Source organism: Dendropsophus ebraccatus, chromosome 2 (assembly GCF_027789765.1).
Source record: "Dendropsophus ebraccatus isolate aDenEbr1 chromosome 2, aDenEbr1.pat, whole genome shotgun sequence".
NCBI classification, from domain to species: Eukaryota; Metazoa; Chordata; class Amphibia; order Anura; family Hylidae; genus Dendropsophus; species Dendropsophus ebraccatus.
Genome location: NC_091455.1, coordinates 160,768,074 through 160,790,326, shown reverse-complemented (window position 1 = coordinate 160,790,326; position 22,253 = coordinate 160,768,074). Strand labels below are relative to the sequence as shown.

Below are 22,253 nucleotides of genomic sequence, written 5' to 3'. Positions count from 1 at the left end.
TTACTTTACTGCATCTGCATTCAGACATATGTTTTGGCTCTGCCTGACCCTTGTTCACTAACTTAGTAAGCAAGTGTCTGGTACACCTGAAACATGACTGATGTTTCTCCTATATGCAGTTTGTTATACCATTGCATTTAATATGAGGAAAATTTTTATCCAGGAGCATTTCCAAACACATTCTTTTCTCTGAATACAAGCATTTTACTTTCTTTGCCAATACCGTTTAACCTACAATAACTAAATTACTAGACAACTAAAAAAAATCCGAATTGTTTATTTTATTATATTTTATGTATTTATTTGTAACATAAAATCATTTTGAGCTGAAATATTAAGAATAGCCAAACAAAATTATATTCAGTGTCATGTACAGTAAATATACATAGAGAAATATGTACACATTAGCATTGTCACAAATTATTCATTCCAAATTCCGAACAGAGGGAAAAATATATCTCAAAAACAAAATTGTCACCACAACATTTTTCAGATTGCGTCTTGTTCTGTCATTTGGAGGTATATGATAGGGAGGAACTTCTTCATTGTATATATCTGATGGATACCTCAAATAGATGGTGTGCATCACCAATAGACTCCATAATAGATGTGCTCTGTATGGAAAATCGCATCTATCGTTTTTCCATTCAGCACAGTGAAGTAAAGGAGACAAAAAATTATTCTCTTTCAACCTGTGTTGAGCACTAAAGGCCTATGGATAGGTTTACCGTAACAATGCAGAATTAGGCAGACACCGCTAAATAACATAAGATGAAGGTGCTCCACATTCTGCATTCTAAAAAAGGATTAATACAAAAAAGAAAAAGGTTGTACACAAGAAACAAATATGTACACTACGAGTCCAAAAATGAGATATTTTATTGCACAAAAGACAACACAGTCAAGATAGACTCAATATACAAACTGGCCAAGGACTGAGCGAGGACCTTAACGCATTATTTTATGGTGTCTATTAGAGATGAGCTGAGGCGCTCATCTAAGTGAAGCAAATTGCTTCATTTGATCGGTGCTCTGCTGATCACGCCGCCGGGCTTACCACACTGCTCTGCTCCATGCCACTCCTCCCAGGATGTGGGAAAAAGCTTAATTCATTCCTGGGAAACTTCTCCCAATTTCCCAGGAATGGATCCAGCTTTTCCCTGGCACCCGGAGTGGTGCGGCAGGGAGCAGAGCAGTGCGGGAAGCCCGGCGGCTTGATGAGCAGAGCACCGATCCAACGAAGCAATTTGCTTCGCTTAGATGAGCGATTCGCTCATCTCTAGTGTCTATCTTGCCTGTGTGTTTTTTGGACAATGCAACATATTTTATTTATAGTGTGCAATTAAATTTTTTTGCATACCACCTTTTTTGTATTGTTTACCGTATATGATGGAGGTGATACACCACTAACGCAATGTAAAAAATGGCTTATATATGCTTAATGACAATGTAGTGAAGCTTCAGATAATATATGTTGAAGATGTAGACTTAAGTTTGAGGCTGGGTTCACACTACACACTATATTTCAGTCAGTATTGTGGTCCTCATATTGCAACCAAAACCAGGAGTGAATTAAAAACACAGAAAGGCTCTGTTCACACAATGTTGAAATTGAGTGGATGGCCGTCATTTAATGGCAAATATTTGCTGTTATATTGAAATAATGGCAGTTATTTACTGTTATATGGCGGCCATCCACTCAATTACAACATTGTGTGAACAGAGCATTTCTGTGTCTTTAATCCACTCCTGGTTTTGGTTGCAATATGAGGACCACAATACTGACTGAAATATACGCATTGTGAACCCAGCCTAATGGTGCGTTTACACAGGCAGATTTATCTGACCAATTTTGGAAGCCAAAGTCAGGAATGGACTTGAAAAGACAGGGAATCTCAGTCTTTCCTTTATGACCTGCACCCTGTTTATAGTCTGTTCCTGGCTTTGGCTTCAAAAATCTGTCAGATAAATCTCTCTGTGTAAACGCACCATTAGGTAGACATATATAATTTAATGACCAATTGTGCTAAAGTAACTAAGTATATTATTAAGTAATTATAAATTCCTTCCTTTCATAAAAAACACACAATTCTTGACAGATAACCTACGTGGAAATATGTGAGACATATCTGCTGTTCTCAATCATCAATATTCATTACGGCCATTTATTTAGATTGCAGTAAGTAGCAACTACTAATACCTAAAAGTATTCAGAAAGGTAAATGTAACATGAAAAATGAAAAAAACATGAGGACATGTGTTTGATATTTCTGTCACATATTATATGTAGGGATTGCATGATAGTGTGTTTTTTTTTCTTTTTTAAGATTGCAGTCTCTAAAAGACATAGCTCTTAAAACACAAAGAAAATTATTAAATGTTTAAAAACATGAATTTTCACAAATTTTTAATTTTACTTAAACACATCACAATGATAATTCAGGCATCACTCCCTTTAGAGTCAAAAAGCCATACTGTATGATTTTGATTATATAGATGAAATCCCTATACTGTAATCCCTTTAACACTAGGTTCAGTGATGGCTACTGCTCTGTACACAGAATGTGTTCAGTAGTGAAGCGGATCTGTCAAAATGTTCGGGTTCGGCAGTATTATCCGATAACTAAAGCAAATCCACCATATACTTCATTAACAGGCTGAACTGGCTTAGAAACCAATGTACATATAGTCTATTGGTGAAATTTGTGTTGTTGGCCTCTATTAGCAAAATGCAGTCTCATGCTCTGAAAGATCACATCCATGCATTATATAGGCAGCCCACTGATTCCGTTAGGAATGTCTAATGCTTTTCTCTTGCAATGGTACTGCAGAAAAACTGAACACTTGCTGCTGGGTTTCCGCGCACATTAGATGACAGGGGTGCTGGGGGTCCCAGCAGATGTACAGCTTGTGATCAGCCTCCCATGTGTCTCATAGTTGAGTTTGCTTCACCTGCGCTTTCTGCTGCAAGATGTGTTAGACCTCTAAGCCCTTTCTGGCCTTGCTTTACAATTTCTTACACTTATTTACACGGTCATAGGGTGAGCCCACTGTAAATGGGATATGCAATAGACTGCTCATTTACATTGTACGGCAGCTGAAACTAAACAATGAGAAGGTTTATAAAGGTTTATAAAGCATACAGTAAATTTACTCCTGTAAGGGCCCTATTACACAAAGTGATATTGCTCTGTGTAATAGAGACAACAATCAGCCAATGAGCATATCTTTAGGTCCAGACCTAAGATCATCGTATGCGGACTGCGCATCGCTATGTGGTCGGCGAACAATGGAATAAACTGTTAAGCATCACCTCACTACGCTCCTAGTCTTCTCCTGTTTCTACTTCCTCCTGGGTGCTGTGGCTGTAGCTTCAAAGCGGTCTGCCAGCTCAGAGAGGCCGCTCTGAAGCTAAAGCCACAGCGCCAGGAGGAAGCAGAGAACAGAAGACTGGGAGCAAGAAGAGGTGATATATAACATCGAGCTGTGTAATAGGCTCAGTAAACGAGCGCTGATCTAGTAGATCAGTGCTCGTTTACATTATTGATCAGGCAGTCATCGGCCCGTCTAATAGGACCCCAACTATAATCTTCCCGCCAGTCCCTTTTCTGTAATACATTAGCTATTGTTAGTAACATTCAGTACAACCTGTAGCAAGCAACTAGAGGATTTCATTTCAATGTTCCCATTCTGACAAGGCAATAATTAAAGGTGGATTTCTTGGAATCTACAGTAATGAGATGCCACCACAGAACTCACCGTCACACAACTTCAAAGGAAATTAGTCAGCACTCAACAAGAGTTATTGCACTTACAGTCTACTCATATGCATGAACATCCAGGCAGGTAGCAGCAGATATGCATTAACAGTCTTTGGGGCTGTTCAAACAGGATTTTGAGATCTGTCGCATTTATACTTTTAAGCAAAGTGCATACTTCGGACTCTGCTTTGGTGGTTTAAAACAGTATATGATTTGTTTTTGTTTTTTTTTTGTGGGGTGGAAAGGCGTAGTCTACCACACTTTTCTGTCCTTGAAAAATATATACTCAATGTACTACCACTGCTATATATATATATATATATATATATATATATATATATATATATATATATATATATATATACACACACTCACACATGCATGGTATAAGGAATGTTGCCTCACTACTACTATAAAAATAGAGGTTGCAGTGATGTGCTGGTTACCTAGTGCTTTCCATCTCCCTTGTTAGCAATGAAATAAAGATTAAAATTTCAAGCTACAAAACTCCGGTCCTACGGGATTATAAGCTCAAGCGATATATATTTTTTAAATTAGATTCAATGGAAAATGCATACATTTTTTACGTAAAAATGCATAGAAATCTATAAAAACATACAGATGTTTAACAAATACATTAAGCGTGCATTAAAATCATGATGTGGACAGCTCCATAGGGTGTACCTTAGGAAAACGTACAAACTAAACACATCCATAGGCTATTACTGTCCGACAGACACCAAATGGGTTTGATTTTGGCCTCAATATTGCCAGTGTACATAAGTATGCTGCAAAAAAAATAAGAAGATGCAATTCCATCCAACAGGTTCATTTAAAAACTATATGTATTAAATGGTTATCACATTCCATCCATTACAAGCATCTGTTAAAGGGATACACCATGAACTCTTCGGTAGCTTTTCATGCCATTATAGCCTATGGGTGACAAGTCTATTGAACAGATTACTAGGAATAGATAAATCACCTTGGAGAAAAAGTGCCTACTAAAAGTGGAGGGGCTGGGAGCCAGGAACAGACAAGTAATTTAGGAGTACTCAGAGATCCAGTAGTGCAGACCAATGCAAAATGTATGTCATGTAGAAAAAATACATTACAGCACTCACTTCTGTCTTACATGCCGAGGGCAAGAAATGGCCATCACTGGGACACACTTGAGATTTGTTCTCCGCACCAAGCTGGTGAATCCCTGATTCTTCTATAAAGCAGGAGGACTAGCCATAAGGTGAGGGACATGATGTATTTTCTACATGACGTTAGTAAATGAGTGATGGACGCGGCCTCTACCACAGCCTACATTTTGTATACAGGCCAAGTAAAGCTTCCAATGTACACATTAAACAGAGGGGGGAAAGGTGCTATGATGTCATGCATTTAGGATCTATTCCTGGGTTTGTATTCAATAACTGCAATTAAAAACCTGAATGTGTGAACACACCCTTAGCATGGCCACTAAACTAGTGCAGGACCATCAGACCTTGCTTTGTGTAGTGAGCACCAGGTTATACCTGTAAAAACCCTTGTTTAGAATGAATTTTATTCAGAATTGGGCAGAGTATGGCAGGATAAAATAAGGCACTGAAATATTCCAAAGGGCTACTTTCATTAACTTCATATAGATAATATAGGATGATAGAAAATAAATAATTGAAGTAATCTATCATGCATGTTAAAAAAAAAATTATCTGGAATTAATAAAAAAAAGTAAAAATAAAAACCGCTTTTACAGCATACAGAGATTATTTGGAAAGGCCACATTTTCCTGTATGTCCATGTGGTATGGGATAATATGGATTGCATTCTCCAAATTAGTGGATAATATTATTTACATAGAATAAAAACAGATCATAAAATCGCATGGATTTTATAAAGGATAGGTTATCGCATTGCAGATCTTCTTGAACAGAATCTGTGTACTGGCTGATCAGGCTGAAGCTTGCACTGGTGTGTTCAGTGGTTGGTTCTCTACTGTGCCATTTGCTCCAGGTGTTGTTGTTTCCTTACTTTTTGCAATATAGTCATTTTTATACATAAAAAGCGATTCCAGTAGAAATACAATGGAGGCTAGGAATCCAAATGTCTAAAAGGGACAAAAACAAGACAAAATGTATCACCAGTTATGTTTGGACTTCACACACTCTTTCCATACACTGCCACTGTCTATCCCCAGTTTATTACAGTCTTACCTGTGTTTATTCTTATTATGTTGAAAAAAATTCTCCTTCCTCTGCTCTACTAGTTTTATACCAAGTACTTTTGAAACACAACTCTCCCTTAGTATACAATATTTTTTCATTATTTCAATATTTCCCACTTACCACAGATACGCTTCCAAGCGAACTTCCCTTGTCCATCGTAGCCGCAAATACAATAGAAGCTATGACGAAGAGGGCGCCAACGACTAAAGTAACATAGAAATCCTGTAAAAGAGAAATAACTGTTATTTTTTGTACTTTCCTCTAGGTGGAGCTCAAAGTTAAGAAATTTGTAATCTCACATATTGGACCTTACAAAGCAATGCTGAAATGTGCTTGTATAGTTATTATATAGACAATAGGAAGGAAACGTAAGATATCTAAGGGCGTGGCACAAGTGATATGAACAAAAGAAATATCCAGATGCAAAGAGTAACGTCTTAGTAACACGAAAATGCTAAATACAATAGAAAGAATTGGCAGGTTCATATTAATAATATATAATTGCTTCATTTAAAATAATTTCAGAACTTTTTCCTATCATCACACTGCGTATTTCACACTATAGATAAGATGAGGCGGATTTCAGCTACTTATATTGATTAAATCTGCATCATCATCAAATCCACAGCAGATGAACTAAGTGTACACGAAACCTTTATGTCACCTATAATCTGTACAATTCTATTGAATAACAAACTAATCTTTGGAAAAATGGAAAAACGAAAAGTGGAAAAATAAAAGAACTAAAATAAAGTGGTTGCATGAAGATGCACACCCTTAAATGAACACTCTGTTGAAGTCCACTTAGAATTCGTGACAGGATCTTGGGTAGGAGTCTGTATTCATAACAAAGAAGCCAGGGGCCCAATACAGGGATCGGCGAGGGGTACAGAGGTCGGACCCCTCGCAATCTCTTACTTGTCCCCTATCCTGTGGATAGGGGACAAGTTAATTTTCCCTGGACAACCTCTTTAAATAACTTAATTCCCTTAATTCCAGCCAAACAGGGTGATAGTTACCAGCTTCATGGTACAGCTAATGCATCAGTGGGAGCGAAACATCCCATAGCAATGCCAGTAAGCATCCTGCACTGAATGAGGATGCATCGGATGTTGGAAGTGAACTTCTGGCGTCAGAGTGCCCCTTAACAAAGCCAGTAAACAATCATTGTTCCAATCCATGCTGACAACCGCATATTGAGATGTCCTTACAGACGCTAAAACTGCCAGGCCATGCCAATGTCTTTAAGTTGAAAAAGCTGTACCCTTAGTCTTTGCTACTTCATTAAGACACAGATTACGAGAAAAATTAGATTGATACTCATTCATTGATACTCTATGCGGTTCTCCGCACCATACACAAGCTCAGATGCTGCACATTGGACATATACCTGTATAACACTTGTCTGTGTCTCCTTTCTACTCTAAAATCGCTTCATTTCATAAGTGGACAGTGACAGTATGAGGGCTTCATGACAGTTGGGCCGCCTCTCCTATAGGATGGCACCGCAGGAATCAGCGGGGTGGTGCCAATCCGTAAGTATGAAACACACGTGCTGAAACATATGCTTTTTGAATGGTAGATTTGCAACAGATTTCAGTGACCCTAATTGTCAATTCTGAACACAACCAAATCCCCAAATATAAGAGGGTGTTAATATTTATGCGACCACATTATTTTGTATTTGTAAGGCTGTGTTTGCAGCAAAAACCATGCTACAATGCAGTTAGCAATGGCCACTTAATGTTGCTGATAATCCCGGCAACATCACACAGCTATTGGAGAAGAAATGAGGGCATGGTTTTGGCCACATTCTGGATTGCAGATTTTTTAATCTAGCCTTATTTTTCCCTTTGAACTATTCTATTTCTTCAATGGAATTGTACATTTTATGGGTCCCACTAAAGGCCTGTTCACACAGTAAAATAGGCAGAATCCCGCCTGCCTATGATGCCTTGTGCTCCTCCACTCAAAGAATTTACTCAGTGTAAACATACTCTTAGGGCCCTATTCCACTGGACGATTATCGTTCGCATAATCGTTAACGATAAACGATCCAAACGACCGTTATTATAAAAGACCTGAAATCGTTCGCCCATTTACATGGAAAGATAATCGTTACTTATGAGCGCTCTTGGGGTCGTCTTGTTGTCGCTATTGTGTTCATCACTACTGTGAACGACTTCTTATTCAATGCGAACGATTTGCGAATGAGCAACAATAAAAATAGGTCCAGGTCTTATTAAACGATCAGCAATTTCTTGTTCGGTCGTTAACTGCTATTCAAACGAACGATTATCGTTTAGATTCGAGCGATTTAACGATAATCAGAACGATAATCGTCCGGTGGAAAAGGGCCCTAAGGTGGGTATCTAAAATGTTATGTCTTTGAATATTTTACATGACAAAAACATGGGGGGAGATTTATCAAACATGGTGTAAAGTAAAACTGGCTCAGTTGCCCCTAGCAACCAATCAGATTCCACCTTTCATTCCTCACAGACTCTTTGGAAAATGAAAGGTGGAATCTAATTGGTTGCTAGGGGCAACTGAGCCAGTTTTACTTTACTCCATGTTTGGTAAATCTCCCCCATGGTGTTTAGACTTTTTATATCCATGGTATTTGTAGCATCGTATCTACTTTCCTGCTTGGGCGCTGTGGCTTATCTCTCCAGCTCTGGTGCAGCGGTAAAATGATATACTCACTTGTGGTAGCAGCAATATGGAGGACATGCAGAACCAGGTATCTGCTGTTCAATAAATATTCATCAGGGAGTCATTAGCTATTTCTAATGATAATTCATAATGGTAAATTACTTTTTTTTTTTCCACTTTTGACTGGAATTTCCCTCAAGTTCTTCTTTAAATTATTCTAAGATTTGGTGAAGAGTCAGCATACTTACAATTTTCTTGAAGCTTGCAATGTTGATTTTACGATTTAGCGGTGTCCAGTACACAATTAACATGAGTAAGGCAAGCAGGAAGGCACTGCAGCTAACAAACTCAAAGAAGTACAGGCCTGCACAGGATTCACACTGATCAATGATTTCTTCACATACGAACGCCACAAAGGACAGCACCTAGGAAACACAATCAGGGATCAATTAGGCGTTTTGTTTTTGTATATCTCAATGGCTACATTATGGGTATATGCAATACTGATGAGTGGCGTTGCCACTACGTTATAGCAAACCCTTGGGGGTTTGACCTTTGGGACCCTCAGCTAATGAAGAAGTGTGAAGGGCTGGGAGGAGGGCAGAAGCAGCGTAACTACATGTCACTGCGGAACTGCCCCAATGCACACTTACCAGGTGCTGAGAGCAAGGATTAAGGACCAATATTTGAAAATTACCACCCTGCAGCAGGCTATAGGGCACAGCACCCAGCAGCTACAAGGTACTTAGAGCTGTTTATAGAGCACCGGCTATGTGACTGGTTCCCTTTAAGGTTACAAACCCACTTGGCGGGTCTGCAGCGAGACTCGCTGCAGATCCCGGCCCTATGCTTTTAATGGCAGACAAACACGCAGCAGGGATGTACATCCCTGCTGCGAGTTTGTCTGCAGCCCACTCCATTAACCCCCCGGCCGCCGGAGCTGATACTTCACCTGATCTCGGCTCTCGGATCTCGGACTTGCTGCAGACCCGCCAAGTGGGTTTGTAACCTAAAGGATGAGCAGCAAAATCTACTAACACTGTGGAAGCATTACAGACTAATTGTGCGTTCACACCTACAGGATCTGCAGCTGATTTTCTGCAGCAGATTTGATTTAAATAACTGAACACAGCATCAAATCTGCTGCAGATCCTGTAGGTGTGAACGCACCCTTTAAAAGGAAACTAACAGCAGCACACAGGATGGTGAGGATGAAGCTCATTTTCTTACCTTTATCTTCAGGGCTGTTTTCAGGAAATCTTTTTTCATATGTAAAGTAAGGGGTTTGGTACACTGTGGATGGGACGACTATCTTCAGTGAATTGAGCTGGCCTGACCCTCCCCACAAATATTGGGGATGTTCTCTGCAGTGACATCACTCAGCATTGCATAGAGCTGGACTAATATTTGAAAAGGGGCGGCCCGGAGGGGCAGATTAGTGCAGAGGGTTTAGTTCTGCCTTTAGTGTACCAAATTACCTCATTTGCATATGGAATGAGGATTTCCCAAAAACGGCACAGAGGATCAAGGTAACAAAATGACCTTCATCCTCAGTATCTCTCATGTGCTATGGGAACATTACATTACTGTTAGGGTCCATTTACACAGAGATCCGCCAAAGATTTAAAGCCAAAGCCTGGAATGGATTTGAAAAGGAGAAATCTCAGGCTTTCCTTTATGACCTGATATCTGTTTATAGTCTGTTTCTGGCTTTGGCTTCAAAACTTTGGCAGATAATCTTTCTGTGTAAATGGACCCTTTTGGTGAAATATTTATCTGACAGATTTTTGAAGCCAAAGCCAGGAACAGACTATAAAGAGGGATCAGGTCATAAAGGAAAGACTGAGATTTCTCCTGTTTTCACATCCAGTCCGGCTTTGGCTTCCAAAATCTGTAAGATAAATCTCTCTGTGTAAACGTACTATTAGTTTCATTTAAACTTCCCAACTGAAGTCAATGGGACAAAATTGCAACAAATACACAGTCAATCAGGAGCATTTATTGACAAGTTGTGAAAAAAAAATAAAAAACCATAGCACACAGGTTTTGCAAAATGCTGTGGAGACCACACTGAACCTATACATTTACAAGAAACATGTGTTTAAAAAAAAAACATTCACAAAGCAGTTTCCAGAGTAGCTACTACTGCAATGCTGCCCCTACAAGTGCAGAATACCTGCATAACCAATAGTCCATTTACACATGCCACAATTCATTCTATGAATTCTGTATGACTCTATAACAATCCTCTCTACCTCAGATTTCTAGGAGTTTGTTATTACAGATTGATACAACACAGAAATCCACTCCTTGAGGATCCTATCAGTTTTCTTTTTTTTATTAAACCATTTATGGGAAAAATTAATTCAAACATCATTCTTTAGATTTTATTTTTATGGTATTACTGTGGTAAATTAACATGTTAACTTAATTGCACTAGGCCAGTGTGATAACGGCAAACAGCACGACAGCTGGCAATATTCAGACGCACATTCACACTGCCACTCCATTCATCTGCAGTGGGAGTCCTAGCTAAAGGCCCTATTACACCAAAAGATGTTGGACAGATTATCTTAAAGATTTTTTCAGCCAAAGCCAGGAACAGATTTGAAAAGAGGAGAAATCTCAGTCTTATGTTTACGACTTGTTCTCTGTTTATAGTCCATTCTTGGCTGAAAAAATCTGTCAGACATCTTTTGGTGTAATAGGACCCTAAGGGTGGTATTACACGGGCCGAGCAGGGCACGATAATACCTGTAAACGAGCAGCGATCTGCTAGATCGTTGCTCGTTTACTGGGCCTATTACACAGCCCGATAATCGTTTGACAAGAGCTGCAAGGACATCGTTACCGATGTCCTTGCAGCCCTTGCTAAACTGGCATACATTACCCATCCACGTTCCAGGGCTGCTCCTGCGTCCGCTTCTCCCGGGGGTCCCGCGCGCTCTCTAGCGTCACAGCAGCCTGTCAGCTGGTAGGCCGCTCAGCCAATCACAGGCCGGGACCGCCGCGGCCTGTGATTGGCTGAGCCGGCTATCAGCTGACAGGCCTCTGTGACGCTAGAGCGCGCGCGGGACGCAGGGAGAAGCGGACGGCAGGAGCAGCCCTGGAACGTGGATGGGTAATGTATATCGTTAGTCGCCGGCCACGCACCGCTATTACACGCAGCGGTGCGCGGTCGGCGCCCGACGAAAATAGGTTCTAACCTATATCAACGATCAGCCGATGATCGTTGTCATCGGCTGATCGTTGCATTTATTACACGGAGCGATAATCGGCCGAATCGGGCCAATTCGGCCGATTATCGTTCCGTGTAATACCACCCTAAGACTAACTGCAGATTAGAAGAATGTAACTTACAGGGCGGGGGCATTGGCTACAAATGTACTTTTATTATTTTCCTACGCTGTGCTGTGATTCTGTAATATAACTACTACTTATTAACCCCTTAAGGACCGGGCCTGAAATGGCCTTAAGGACCGGAGCAAATTTTATGAATTTGACCAGTGTCACTTTATTCATTAATAACTTCGGGATGCCTTTACCTATCCGGCTGATTCTGAGATTGTTTTCTCGTGACATATTGTACTTCACATTTCTTGTAAATTGGAGTCGATACTTATAACGAATCTTTATGAAAAAACCCAAAATAGCGTGAAAAATTGTGAAAAAATGCATTTTTCCAACTTTAAAACTTTTCTGCTTATACAGAAAATGGTTATACCACATAAATTATATATTAAATAGCATTAGCAACATGTCTACTTTATGTTGGCGGCATTTATTAAACTATATTTCATTATTTTTAGACAATAGGAAGCTTAAAACATTAGCAGCAAATTTCCAAATTTTCAGTAAAATTTCAAAATCAGATATTTTTAGGGAACTGTTCAGGTTTAAAGTGTATTTGAGGGGACTGTGAGTTAGAAAGCCTCACGAAGCACCCCATTTCAGAAAGTGCACCCCCTAAACTCTGCAAAAGCACATCCAGAAAGTTTTTTAACCCTTTAGGGGAGTCACAGAAATAAAAGCTAAGTGTGTAAGAAATTTGAAAATTTTAATTTTCTGTGCAGAGATTTTATTGTAATCCAATATTTTTCATAATTATAAACCTATTACCAGAGAAATGCACCCCAATATTGATTGCCCCGTTTCTGCAGTTTATAGAAATACCTCATATGTGGCCCTATTGCGCTATTTGACGCAACCACAAGCCTCAGATATAAGGGAGCGCCTAGTGAATTTCAATGGCTCCGTTATTTTTGGTCATTTTTGACTGTACCACTTCAGGTTGGCAGAGGCTCTGGGGAGCCAAAACCTAAAAAGGGACACCATTTAGAAAACTACACCCCTCAAGGAATGTAACAAGGGGTGCGGTGAGCATCTGGACCCCACAGGTGCTTCACAGATTTTCCAAACAATATGGCTTGAAAAAAGACTAAAGTATTTTTTACACTAAAATGTTGTTCTAGCCTTCAATTTTTCATTTTCACAAAGGTGTAAAAGGAAAAAAAAAACACAAAACATGTAGCGCAGTTTCTCCCGAGTACGGAAATACCCCACATGTGGACATAAAGTGCCAAGCGGGCGCAGGACGAGCCTCCAAAGGGAAGGAGCGCCAATTGGCTTTTGGAAGCTGGATTTCAGTGGAATGGATTTCAAGGGCCATGTCGCATTTACAGAGCCCTCGTGCTGCCAAGACACTGGAAACCCCCCACAAGTGACCCCATTCTGGAAACTACACCCCTCAAGGAATCTAACAAGGGGTGCAGTGAGCATATGGACTCCACTGGTGACGGGCATAAATGTGGAAAAATGTGACGTGAAAGTGAAAATTTTCATTTTTTCACTTTCATGGCACAAATGTGCCCGTCATCCAGGGGTCCATATCCTCACTGCACCCCTTGTTAGATTCCTTGAGGGGTGTAGTTTCCAGAATGGGGTCACTTGTGGGGGGTTTACAGTGTTTTGGCAGCACAAGGGCTCTGTAAATGCGACATGGCGTTCATCATCCATTCTAGCCAAATCCAACCTCTAAAATCCAAATGGCGCTCCTTCCCTTCGGAGGCTTGCCCTGCACCCACATGGCGCTTTATGTCCAGATGTGGGGTATTTCCGTACTCGGGGGAAATTGCTCTACACATTTTGTGTTTTTTTTTCTCTTTTAACCCCTTGTGAAAATGAAAAAATCAAGACAAGATCAATGATTTAGAGTAAAAATTAAAAAAAAATTACACTAAATGTTGGTCTAGCCTTGATTTTTTTCCATTTCCACAAGGGGTTAAAAAAGAAAATGAACACAAAACCTGTAGGGTAGTCTCCCTTGAGTACGAAAATACCCCACATGTGGACATAATTTGCCATATGGGCACAGGGCAAGTCACCAAAAGGACAGAGCGCCATTTAGAGGCTGGAATGGGGGATGGAGGCCATGTCGCAATTACAAAGCTCCTGTGCTGCCAGAACAGTAGAAACCCCCGACAAGTGACCCAATTCTGGAAACTACACCCCATAAGGAATCTAACAAGGGGTGCAGTGAACATATGGACCCCACTAGTGATGGGCACATGTGTAGAACATGTGCCGTGAAAATAAAAAATACCATTTTTTTCATTTTCACGTCCCAAATGTGGCCGTCACCAGGGGGCCATATACCCGCTGCCCCCCTTGTTAGATTCCTTATGGGGTGTAGTTTCCAGAATGGGGTCACTTGTGGGGGGTTTCTACTGTCCTGGCCGCACAGAGGCTTTGTAATTGCATCATGGCATCCTCTAATGGGAATGGCGGCCATACCTATTTAGCTGGGGAAAAGGGACAATTCTAATTTATTTGGGGGTATTAGGCCAATTATTAGTTTATAAGGTTGAAAATGACAGGTGTCCATCAAATTCAACCTGTGTTGATCCAGAGGAAGGCAAAAACCCCTCGTGAGGCAGACGACAGTAGCCTCATCACAGGGGAAAAATTCCTTCCCGACTCCATAATGGCGATCAGAACAATCCCTGGATCAACGTGACCCCTGAAATAGGAATAAGGGACAGAATTGTGACGTGTGGTGCGCCTTGGAGCGATCCAGTATACAGAGGCCGGGGTGATCAGGACAGGTGGCACACTGGTAAATGGCGTCCTTCCTGATCCCCCTGTTACACCACACTCTGCACTTCTTCTGGGGTCTCCCTTTCTCCAGTGTGGGGGACGTCACCTGGAAAATGTTGTCCTGGTGCGATACGGGGTCCTTCATATCCAGAAGCGCTGGGTCCGCTCCATGGCTGCTAAACATTAGGGCTCTATTACTACTTCTGATATGTTCGGATCGTGCCGCAAGCTACAGTAGCTCAGGCAGCGAGGGACCAGAAGAGGGGGTGCTGGTATAAAAGTTATCCCCGTACAGGTGGTGACCTTTATCCAGCAGTGGGAAGATCAGTTCCCGGACGATGTCCCCACTAACTCCGAGGATGGGGGGGGGGGAGTGGGCATCTGGGGGCTGGATTCGGGTGTCCCTTCCTTCATACACTCTAAGGGTACGTGCACACTGCGGAATCGCGAAGGATAACCCTTTGTGCATTCCGCAGTTGGCACCCGCCGGCGGACTGATGCAGGCGCACGTCTCCGTCCGTGTCGTAGACTCCATTCTATGCACGGGCGGATTCCGCTCTGCGTCCAACGTGTTGATGGAATGACGGATGATGGAATCCGCCCGTGCATAGGATAGAGTCTATGACACGGGCGGAGACGCGCCCCTGCATCAGTCCGCCGGCGGGTGCCAGCTGCGGAATGCACGAAGGGTTATCCTTCGCCATTCCGCAGTGTGCACGTACCCTAAATCTGTAAGTGTACCCTGAGGTACTCTCACAGAGTTTGTAGAATTTCACGCCATACCGTCATCTCTTATTGGGACGGTACTGGCGGAAAAGACGTGTCTGGGGGGCAGCGTACGCTACGCTACTCCCAGACACGTCACTGGATGATGAGGAGGATGAGGATGAATGGAGGAACGAAGGACCCCCCATTCATCCTCACTGGCTGTTTCGGTGTCGGAGGCAATAATAATGTATGCGTCCGATACCGAAAACACCCTGGGGGCCATCTTTATATGGGGATTGGTATATGGGGTATGTAGTGGTGTAGTGTAAAACTTTATTCAATGTAGTGTGGTGTAATGTAGTGTTTTTTTTACGTGTTTTTTACAGTAAGTATACAAAAAAAAACCTACGCCAAAAATGGTGTTGCTGATGAATGCCGCACTTATGTTCGGCACTTATCAGCAGACCGTGGCAGTAGGATATAAAAAAAAAACCACCCTACGCCAAAAAGGAGGAGTTGCTGATTAGCAGCGCACTTTCGTGCGATGCTGATCAACACTCAGCGGCGATAGGGTGCGGAAAATAGGAAAAAAAAAATTGGGAAAAAAAAATTTTTTTTTACTACATTCTGAACATCCCTGTAGTGGCTGATACGTGTATTACACTTATCAGCCGCTAGGGGGCAGCAGAGCGCAAGATCCGAAAATAGACGACGCTGGAGCCGGAAACAGACGATCGGGACTCACGGAAGAAGCCGAAGTCCCGACAAGATGAAGAGGACGCCGGGAACCCGGAAGACGCCGATCAGGACCCCGGGACAGGTGAGTAATGTACAAATACCTGCTCCGGACCCCTCAGCTACCTAGCTGAGGGGTCCGGAGCAGGTATTTATTACTTGTGGGGACTTTGATCGCCGTGAACGGCCGGCCGTCTGGCCGGCCGTTCACGGCGATCGGGACGGTGGTACCGTGACCACCATTACTTTTTACAGTAATGGCGGTCGGTGCCGTCCGAGGACGGCACCGACCGCCATTTTTTTTCGGAAAGGTTCCGATCGCCGCTATGGGCTTATCAGCCAATAGCGGCGATCGTCGGCATGGGGGGGGGGTTAACAACCCTCCATGCCGACAGGGAGAGATGGCCTGCTATGTATTATAGCAGGCTATCTCCCCCGATCGGGACCCGGCCGGCCGCGGCGCCCGTTTAAAGGGCTGACGTACCGGTACGTCATGGGTCCTTAAGTGACAGTGATCCATGACGTGCCGGTACGTCATGGGTCCTTAAAGGGGTAGTGCACCAAAAAAAATTTTCTTTCAAATCAACTGCTGCCATGAAGTGCCAGAGATTTGTAATTTACTTCTATTAAAAAATCTCAAGCCTTCCAGTACTTATTAGCTGCTGTACGCCCAGCAGGAAGTGGTATTATTTCCAGTCTGGAGAGCAGGAGAGGTTTTCTATGGGGATTTGCTCCTTCTCTGGACAGTTCCTGACATGGACAGAGGTGGCAGCAGAGAGCACTGTGTCAGACAGGAAAGAAACCACCACTTCCTGCTGGACACACAGCAGCTGATAAGTACTGGAAGGCTTGAGATTTTTTAATAGAAGTAAATTACAAATCTCTGGCACTTCATGGCAGCAGTTGATTTGGAAGAAATTTTTTTTGGGTGCACTACCCCTTTAAGAGGTTAAAGGGGAACTATCAGACAAATCTAACCTGCTGATATGTCACTATTGCCCAAGAGGCGCAGAGTAGGAAAGAAAACCTCTTACTTTCATGCTTGGTGCCCTTCCCACACACTTAGTCATTTCCTTCTTGGTCCGGTAAGACCGTTAGGAGCACTGCCACACTCCATTGATAATTATTAAGTGCACAGGAACGGCACAAAGCATGAAGGCAAGAGACTACCCTTCCTCCTTGGCGCCTCCTGTGAAATAGGGACATATCAAATTCGTCAAACCTGCTGATAGTTTCCCTTTTATAATGTGAACTTTCAGTGCATTAGGGGTAGTACTTTACCCCTAAGTGAACCAATCCGCCCGCTACTTCCTAATGAATATTCACTCAGTGAGCTGCGGTGATGAGCAGCCTGGAGTTCACAAGCTTGAAGTCTTAATTTCGGAACAGCCAGAGACAGCGCTCACATTTTTAGCAATGTAATCATTGATTTCTTTTTTTTTAAGGATATTTGTCATGTATTTGAAGAAAAGCATGCACTGCCTAGTATCTTGCCCACATGGGTGAGATGTGTGGACGACGTGAGATTAATTTACAGTGCCATGTTTGATTGACATTCACACTTGATAATATAAAGGCATCTGAAACATTGGAAAGTGGTCGGCAGTGACCCTAAGTTTGGGAAACTGATCAGAGAGGCAAATTTCTGAAAATAAGAATACATCTCTGGACAACAAACTGATAAAAGATGACCTAAAAAAAGAAACGAGTGAGAAGACAAACATTTTTGGCTTGTGTAAGGAAACATGAGGATGAAAAATTAACCTACAGTGGCTAGACATTTTTGTGAACAAGGCCATCAGATCTGTGATTTTAGATGGCAGGTAGTGGAATAAAGTGCTGATGGAGAGAAGAACCATAAGAGGTTACTCTGGCGTGAAACCTTTTGGATCACTTAAAGTGTCACTGTCATAACTTTCACAATCTAAAACAGTATACGTAAAATAAATCAAGTTTGCAATAAACTTCTTTTTTTTTTTGTTATCATGCTGTAAAACAAAGCTGAACTCCAGGTACAGTCTCCTAAAGGCAGATTTTTCAGCTTTGCACCAGTTGAAAAAAATAACTAAACAGGAATGCTGGCCAGTACAGAGATTCACAGCTCAATGTGTCTATCAATCACATGGCTCCCTTCTCTGTGCTCAGATTCCCTAGGAAACACAGGACGTCCTGTTTTCTGACTTTTTTTTTTTCCTCAAAGAGTAAGGGCCCTATTACACGGGACGATTATCATGCAAAAATTCATTAAATTGTTCGAATTTAAACAATAATCGCTGTGTAATTGCAGGCAACAATCGAAAAATCGTTCGTATGTCGTTGATTGTTGATTTAGATCTGAACCTAAAATTATTGTTAATCGTTCGCTGTAATTGCATGTTCGTTCGCTCAAGTTCTGCGTTTTCTTTACTAATGGTTCAGTGTAATTGCACATTGGTCATTGTTTTGCTGCGATCAGAAGGAATAAACGATCATAGTAACGATCGTAACTAACGATTATCGTTCTGTGTAATATGGTGAACGATTTCAGATTAACGATAAACAATCTCGTTTGCGATCGTTTATCGTTAGTCGTTAAAAATCGCTCAGTGTAATAGGACCCTAAGAACACAGGAAGTGCTGTGTTTTCTATGATAACAAAAGAAAAAAATGTAAATTGCAAACTTGCTTTATATCACATCTACTGTGGATTTAGATTTTGAACGACAGGGACACTAAGTTAGATAGCATGTACCCTAAAGGGTTAAACAAGGTCTGTAGTTTTAGGGCATTTTTATAATAACATCTCCTCCTTATACTCATGATCATGTGTAAATTTATATATGTACACACACACACACACAAATGTAATACTGGATGTACAAGTTATGCTTTGTATTAGAATTTTTATTGTAGAAATATAGTGCTGTATAATTAGTTGTATCAGCTGGTCAATTTGGTACATATCCCTCCCTACCTCATGATGTCTCTGTGCATGGAAAAAGGAGGCATGTACCATCAGAACGTCTGCAGCACAGCGCCCTCTCTGGCTGTTCGAAAATACAGACTTTAAGCTTGTGGGCAGATATTTATTGTATATGACTACTGCACTTAATAAAAAGAATCATTGTGGCAAATAATAAAAAGCAGACTGAGTCAGTTTACATGTTCATGAATAAGAGTGCTAGTTTTGCTCTGACTGACTACAGGAGCGCTGGTTATAATATTGTTTTTTGAGAAACACAAGGCTACCCTCGAAATTTCTGCATACCAGTGGCTGTCAGTGTGTAAAAAAAAAAAAAGTCCCAGCTCTGAACGCACTGCTTATTTACATGTACAGAACATATAATAGCACTATGTGCTGCCACATAAAAACCTCTATAAATGTAAGAAAGGGAAACACAGATGTCACAGTGATGTTAACCAGCACCAGACATGGGAGAGGCCACTGAAAATTACAGTCATCATCAGGCATGGATTGCAATGAAAGGTGTGGCTCCTATCCGCATCTTATCTCCCCTCCTAGAGTCTCTCGCTGTTCCCTACAAGTTGCTGGATCACAAAAGTTCACTGCATTTCTTCCAGCATTTTAGCAATAGCTAAAGACAGAAAACGTTAACACCTCCTAAACTGTCTACATACAGTACACAACTGCTGAAAATACCAAGATGTCAATCTCTCAAGTTCTCATTTTACAGGATATTTTGCAAACTTTTAACATCTAAAGAACACCCCCCCCCCCCCCCCCACAAATGTAATAAAAAATCCTAAAACAATAAGCAGCATAACATAATAAAAATTCCAGAAATGGTTCACCTAAGGCCTTATTCCCACATTTCGTGAAACATGGATGGCATAGATTACTGTTATTACAGTGCCGCAAATATTCAAACACTTTCTCAGCTCTCGGCAGACTCCATTACAGGGCCTACCCTTTTTCCCGTGTTTCACGAAGCAAGGGAATAGGCCCTTACACTTTGCTATCTTAGCTTTCTTGTGTATGTGATTTTCACATGGTTACACACTATCCTACACATTAAAAACAGCTATTTTTTTACACAGGTTTGGTTCTGCTGTAATTTAGAGCATGTGACCTAAAATTGCCAGTTACATCTCAGAGAGAAAATAAATCAAAGAATTCAACAATAAAGAAAAAAAGAACACAAAGGCCTTCCTGGAGCTGTGCAAACTATGGTCCATTGTGAGATCACTGACCCAAAGTCCTAATGGTGCTCTGCAAGCTAAGCAGCAAATGTATTTAAGTCCAATGTAAGGGCCCTATATTGTTTGAATTTAAACAATAATCTTTCATGTAAAAGTAGGCAATGATCAAATGACCAACGATAAATCGTTCATGGATCACTGATCGTTGGTTTTGTGCTGATAGCAAAATTTGCTTGTTTGCTAGTTGTCGAGTGTAAGGGTCCATTTGCACAGATAGATTATTTGACAGATTATCTGCCAAAACCAGAAATGGATTAAAAAAAAGTAGTAATCTCAGGCTTTCCTGTATGACCTGATCTCCGTTTATAGTCTGTTTCTGGCTTTGGCTTCAAATCTGTGGCAGATAATCTGTCAGATAATCTTTCTGTGTAAATGGACCCTAATTCCACATTGTTCGCTCTAATCAGATGGAGCAATGGTGCGTTTACACGAAACGATTATCGTTCGAATTTTCGCGATGATGATCGCATTTGAGCGATAATTGGCTCGTGTAAACACAGCAAACGATCAAGCGACTAGCGAGAAATCGATCATTGATCTTACAACATGTTCTCAAATCGTCGTTGGTCATTCACAAAAAATTCGCAGATCGCTTTGTGTAAACAGTCTTTCATCAATTCACCCTATGTGTGAGATGGGTTTAAAGGGAACCAATCACCTCAAAAATGCATATATAGCTTTTTAAATGTGCTGTTACAGCACACAGCACACTTTCCATACATGTTTCTATATACTCCCTGCCTCCCCCGTGTAATCCATAAAGTAACTTTATAAAACTGGCGCCCGGTATGCAAATTACATCAGGTAGTCACCTGGGCGGTGTTCGGCTAGATGGTAGTCACAGTCAGTCCGGGTCCCCTGGGCATCCTCTGGCGGTAAGGGGTGTGATTCAAATCACCCAGTAGCTCTGACATCACTCGGGAGCGCGCCGTGCACGACGTTGGCGCGCCTACGTCTTACACCGCTCCCATTCTGGCTGTACTGCGCCTGTGCAGAATAGCCTCAAACTCCGGCTCACACTGAATTTGAAGCTATTCTGCACAGGCACAGTACAGCCTGAATGGAAGCGGCTGTACTGCGCATGCGCAGTGGCGTAAAAACATAGGTGCGCAGACGTCGTGCACGGCGCGCTCCCGAGTGACGTCGGAGCTACTGTGTGATTTGAATCACGCCCAGAGGGGCGTTATTACCGCCGGAGGACGCCCAGGGGACCCAGACTGACTGTGACTACCATCTAGCCGAACACCGCCCAGGTGACTACCTGATGTAATTTGCATACCGGGCGCCAGTTTTATAAAGTTACTTTATGGATTACACGGGGGAGGCAGGGAGTATATAGAAACATGTATGGAAAGTGTGCTGTGTGCTCTAACAGCACATTTAAAAAGCTATATATGCATTTTTGAGGTGATTGGTTCCCTTTAAGTGAGCTTAAAACGATGGCAATAACGATTTTTCCAAACGATATATATTGTTCTGTCTAAAGGCTGATAGTTATAAAAAACACATTGTTAATTCAAAATCGTTAATTGTTCAATTGGGCGAGTTATTGCTCCATGTAAACGCAGCATACGCTATCAATTAACGACTATCAGAAGTCAGAAGTAAATCAATCCTTGTGTAAATTATAGAAATTAAATGTAAAGGATGCGCTTATATAACATATACAAATTTATTAGACATGTGTTAAAAGTACATCTTGTAACAAACGATAAATATTTACAATGAAAGAATCTCCAAACAATGCTAAGCCGTAGAAAGAGCTAATGGTCAGTCTGTCTCATCGTGTCTAGGAACTATCTGTCTCAATCCGCAGATATCCATTCCAAAATTCAAATACACACAGAAAATCCTGCTCTCGGCTACCAGCTCTGTGCCAATA

General features: G+C 41.5%; 1 protein-coding gene across 1 annotated transcript in view; it reads right to left on the bottom strand.

The window, feature by feature from the left end:
- Window positions 1–262: 262 nt before the first annotated feature.
- Window positions 263–22,253, bottom strand: part of CMTM6 (CKLF like MARVEL transmembrane domain containing 6) — a 50,868-nt gene continuing 28,877 nt past the window's right edge. Inside the window, exons 2-4 of the mRNA XM_069958628.1 lie at window positions 8,881–9,057; window positions 6,098–6,199; window positions 263–5,859 (exon numbers count right to left, since the gene is read on the bottom strand). Coding sequence (XP_069814729.1) covers window positions 5,704–5,859; window positions 6,098–6,199; window positions 8,881–9,057 — 435 coding nt within the window. The 3' untranslated portion in view covers window positions 263–5,703. The remainder of the gene's footprint in view (window positions 5,860–6,097; window positions 6,200–8,880; window positions 9,058–22,253) is intronic.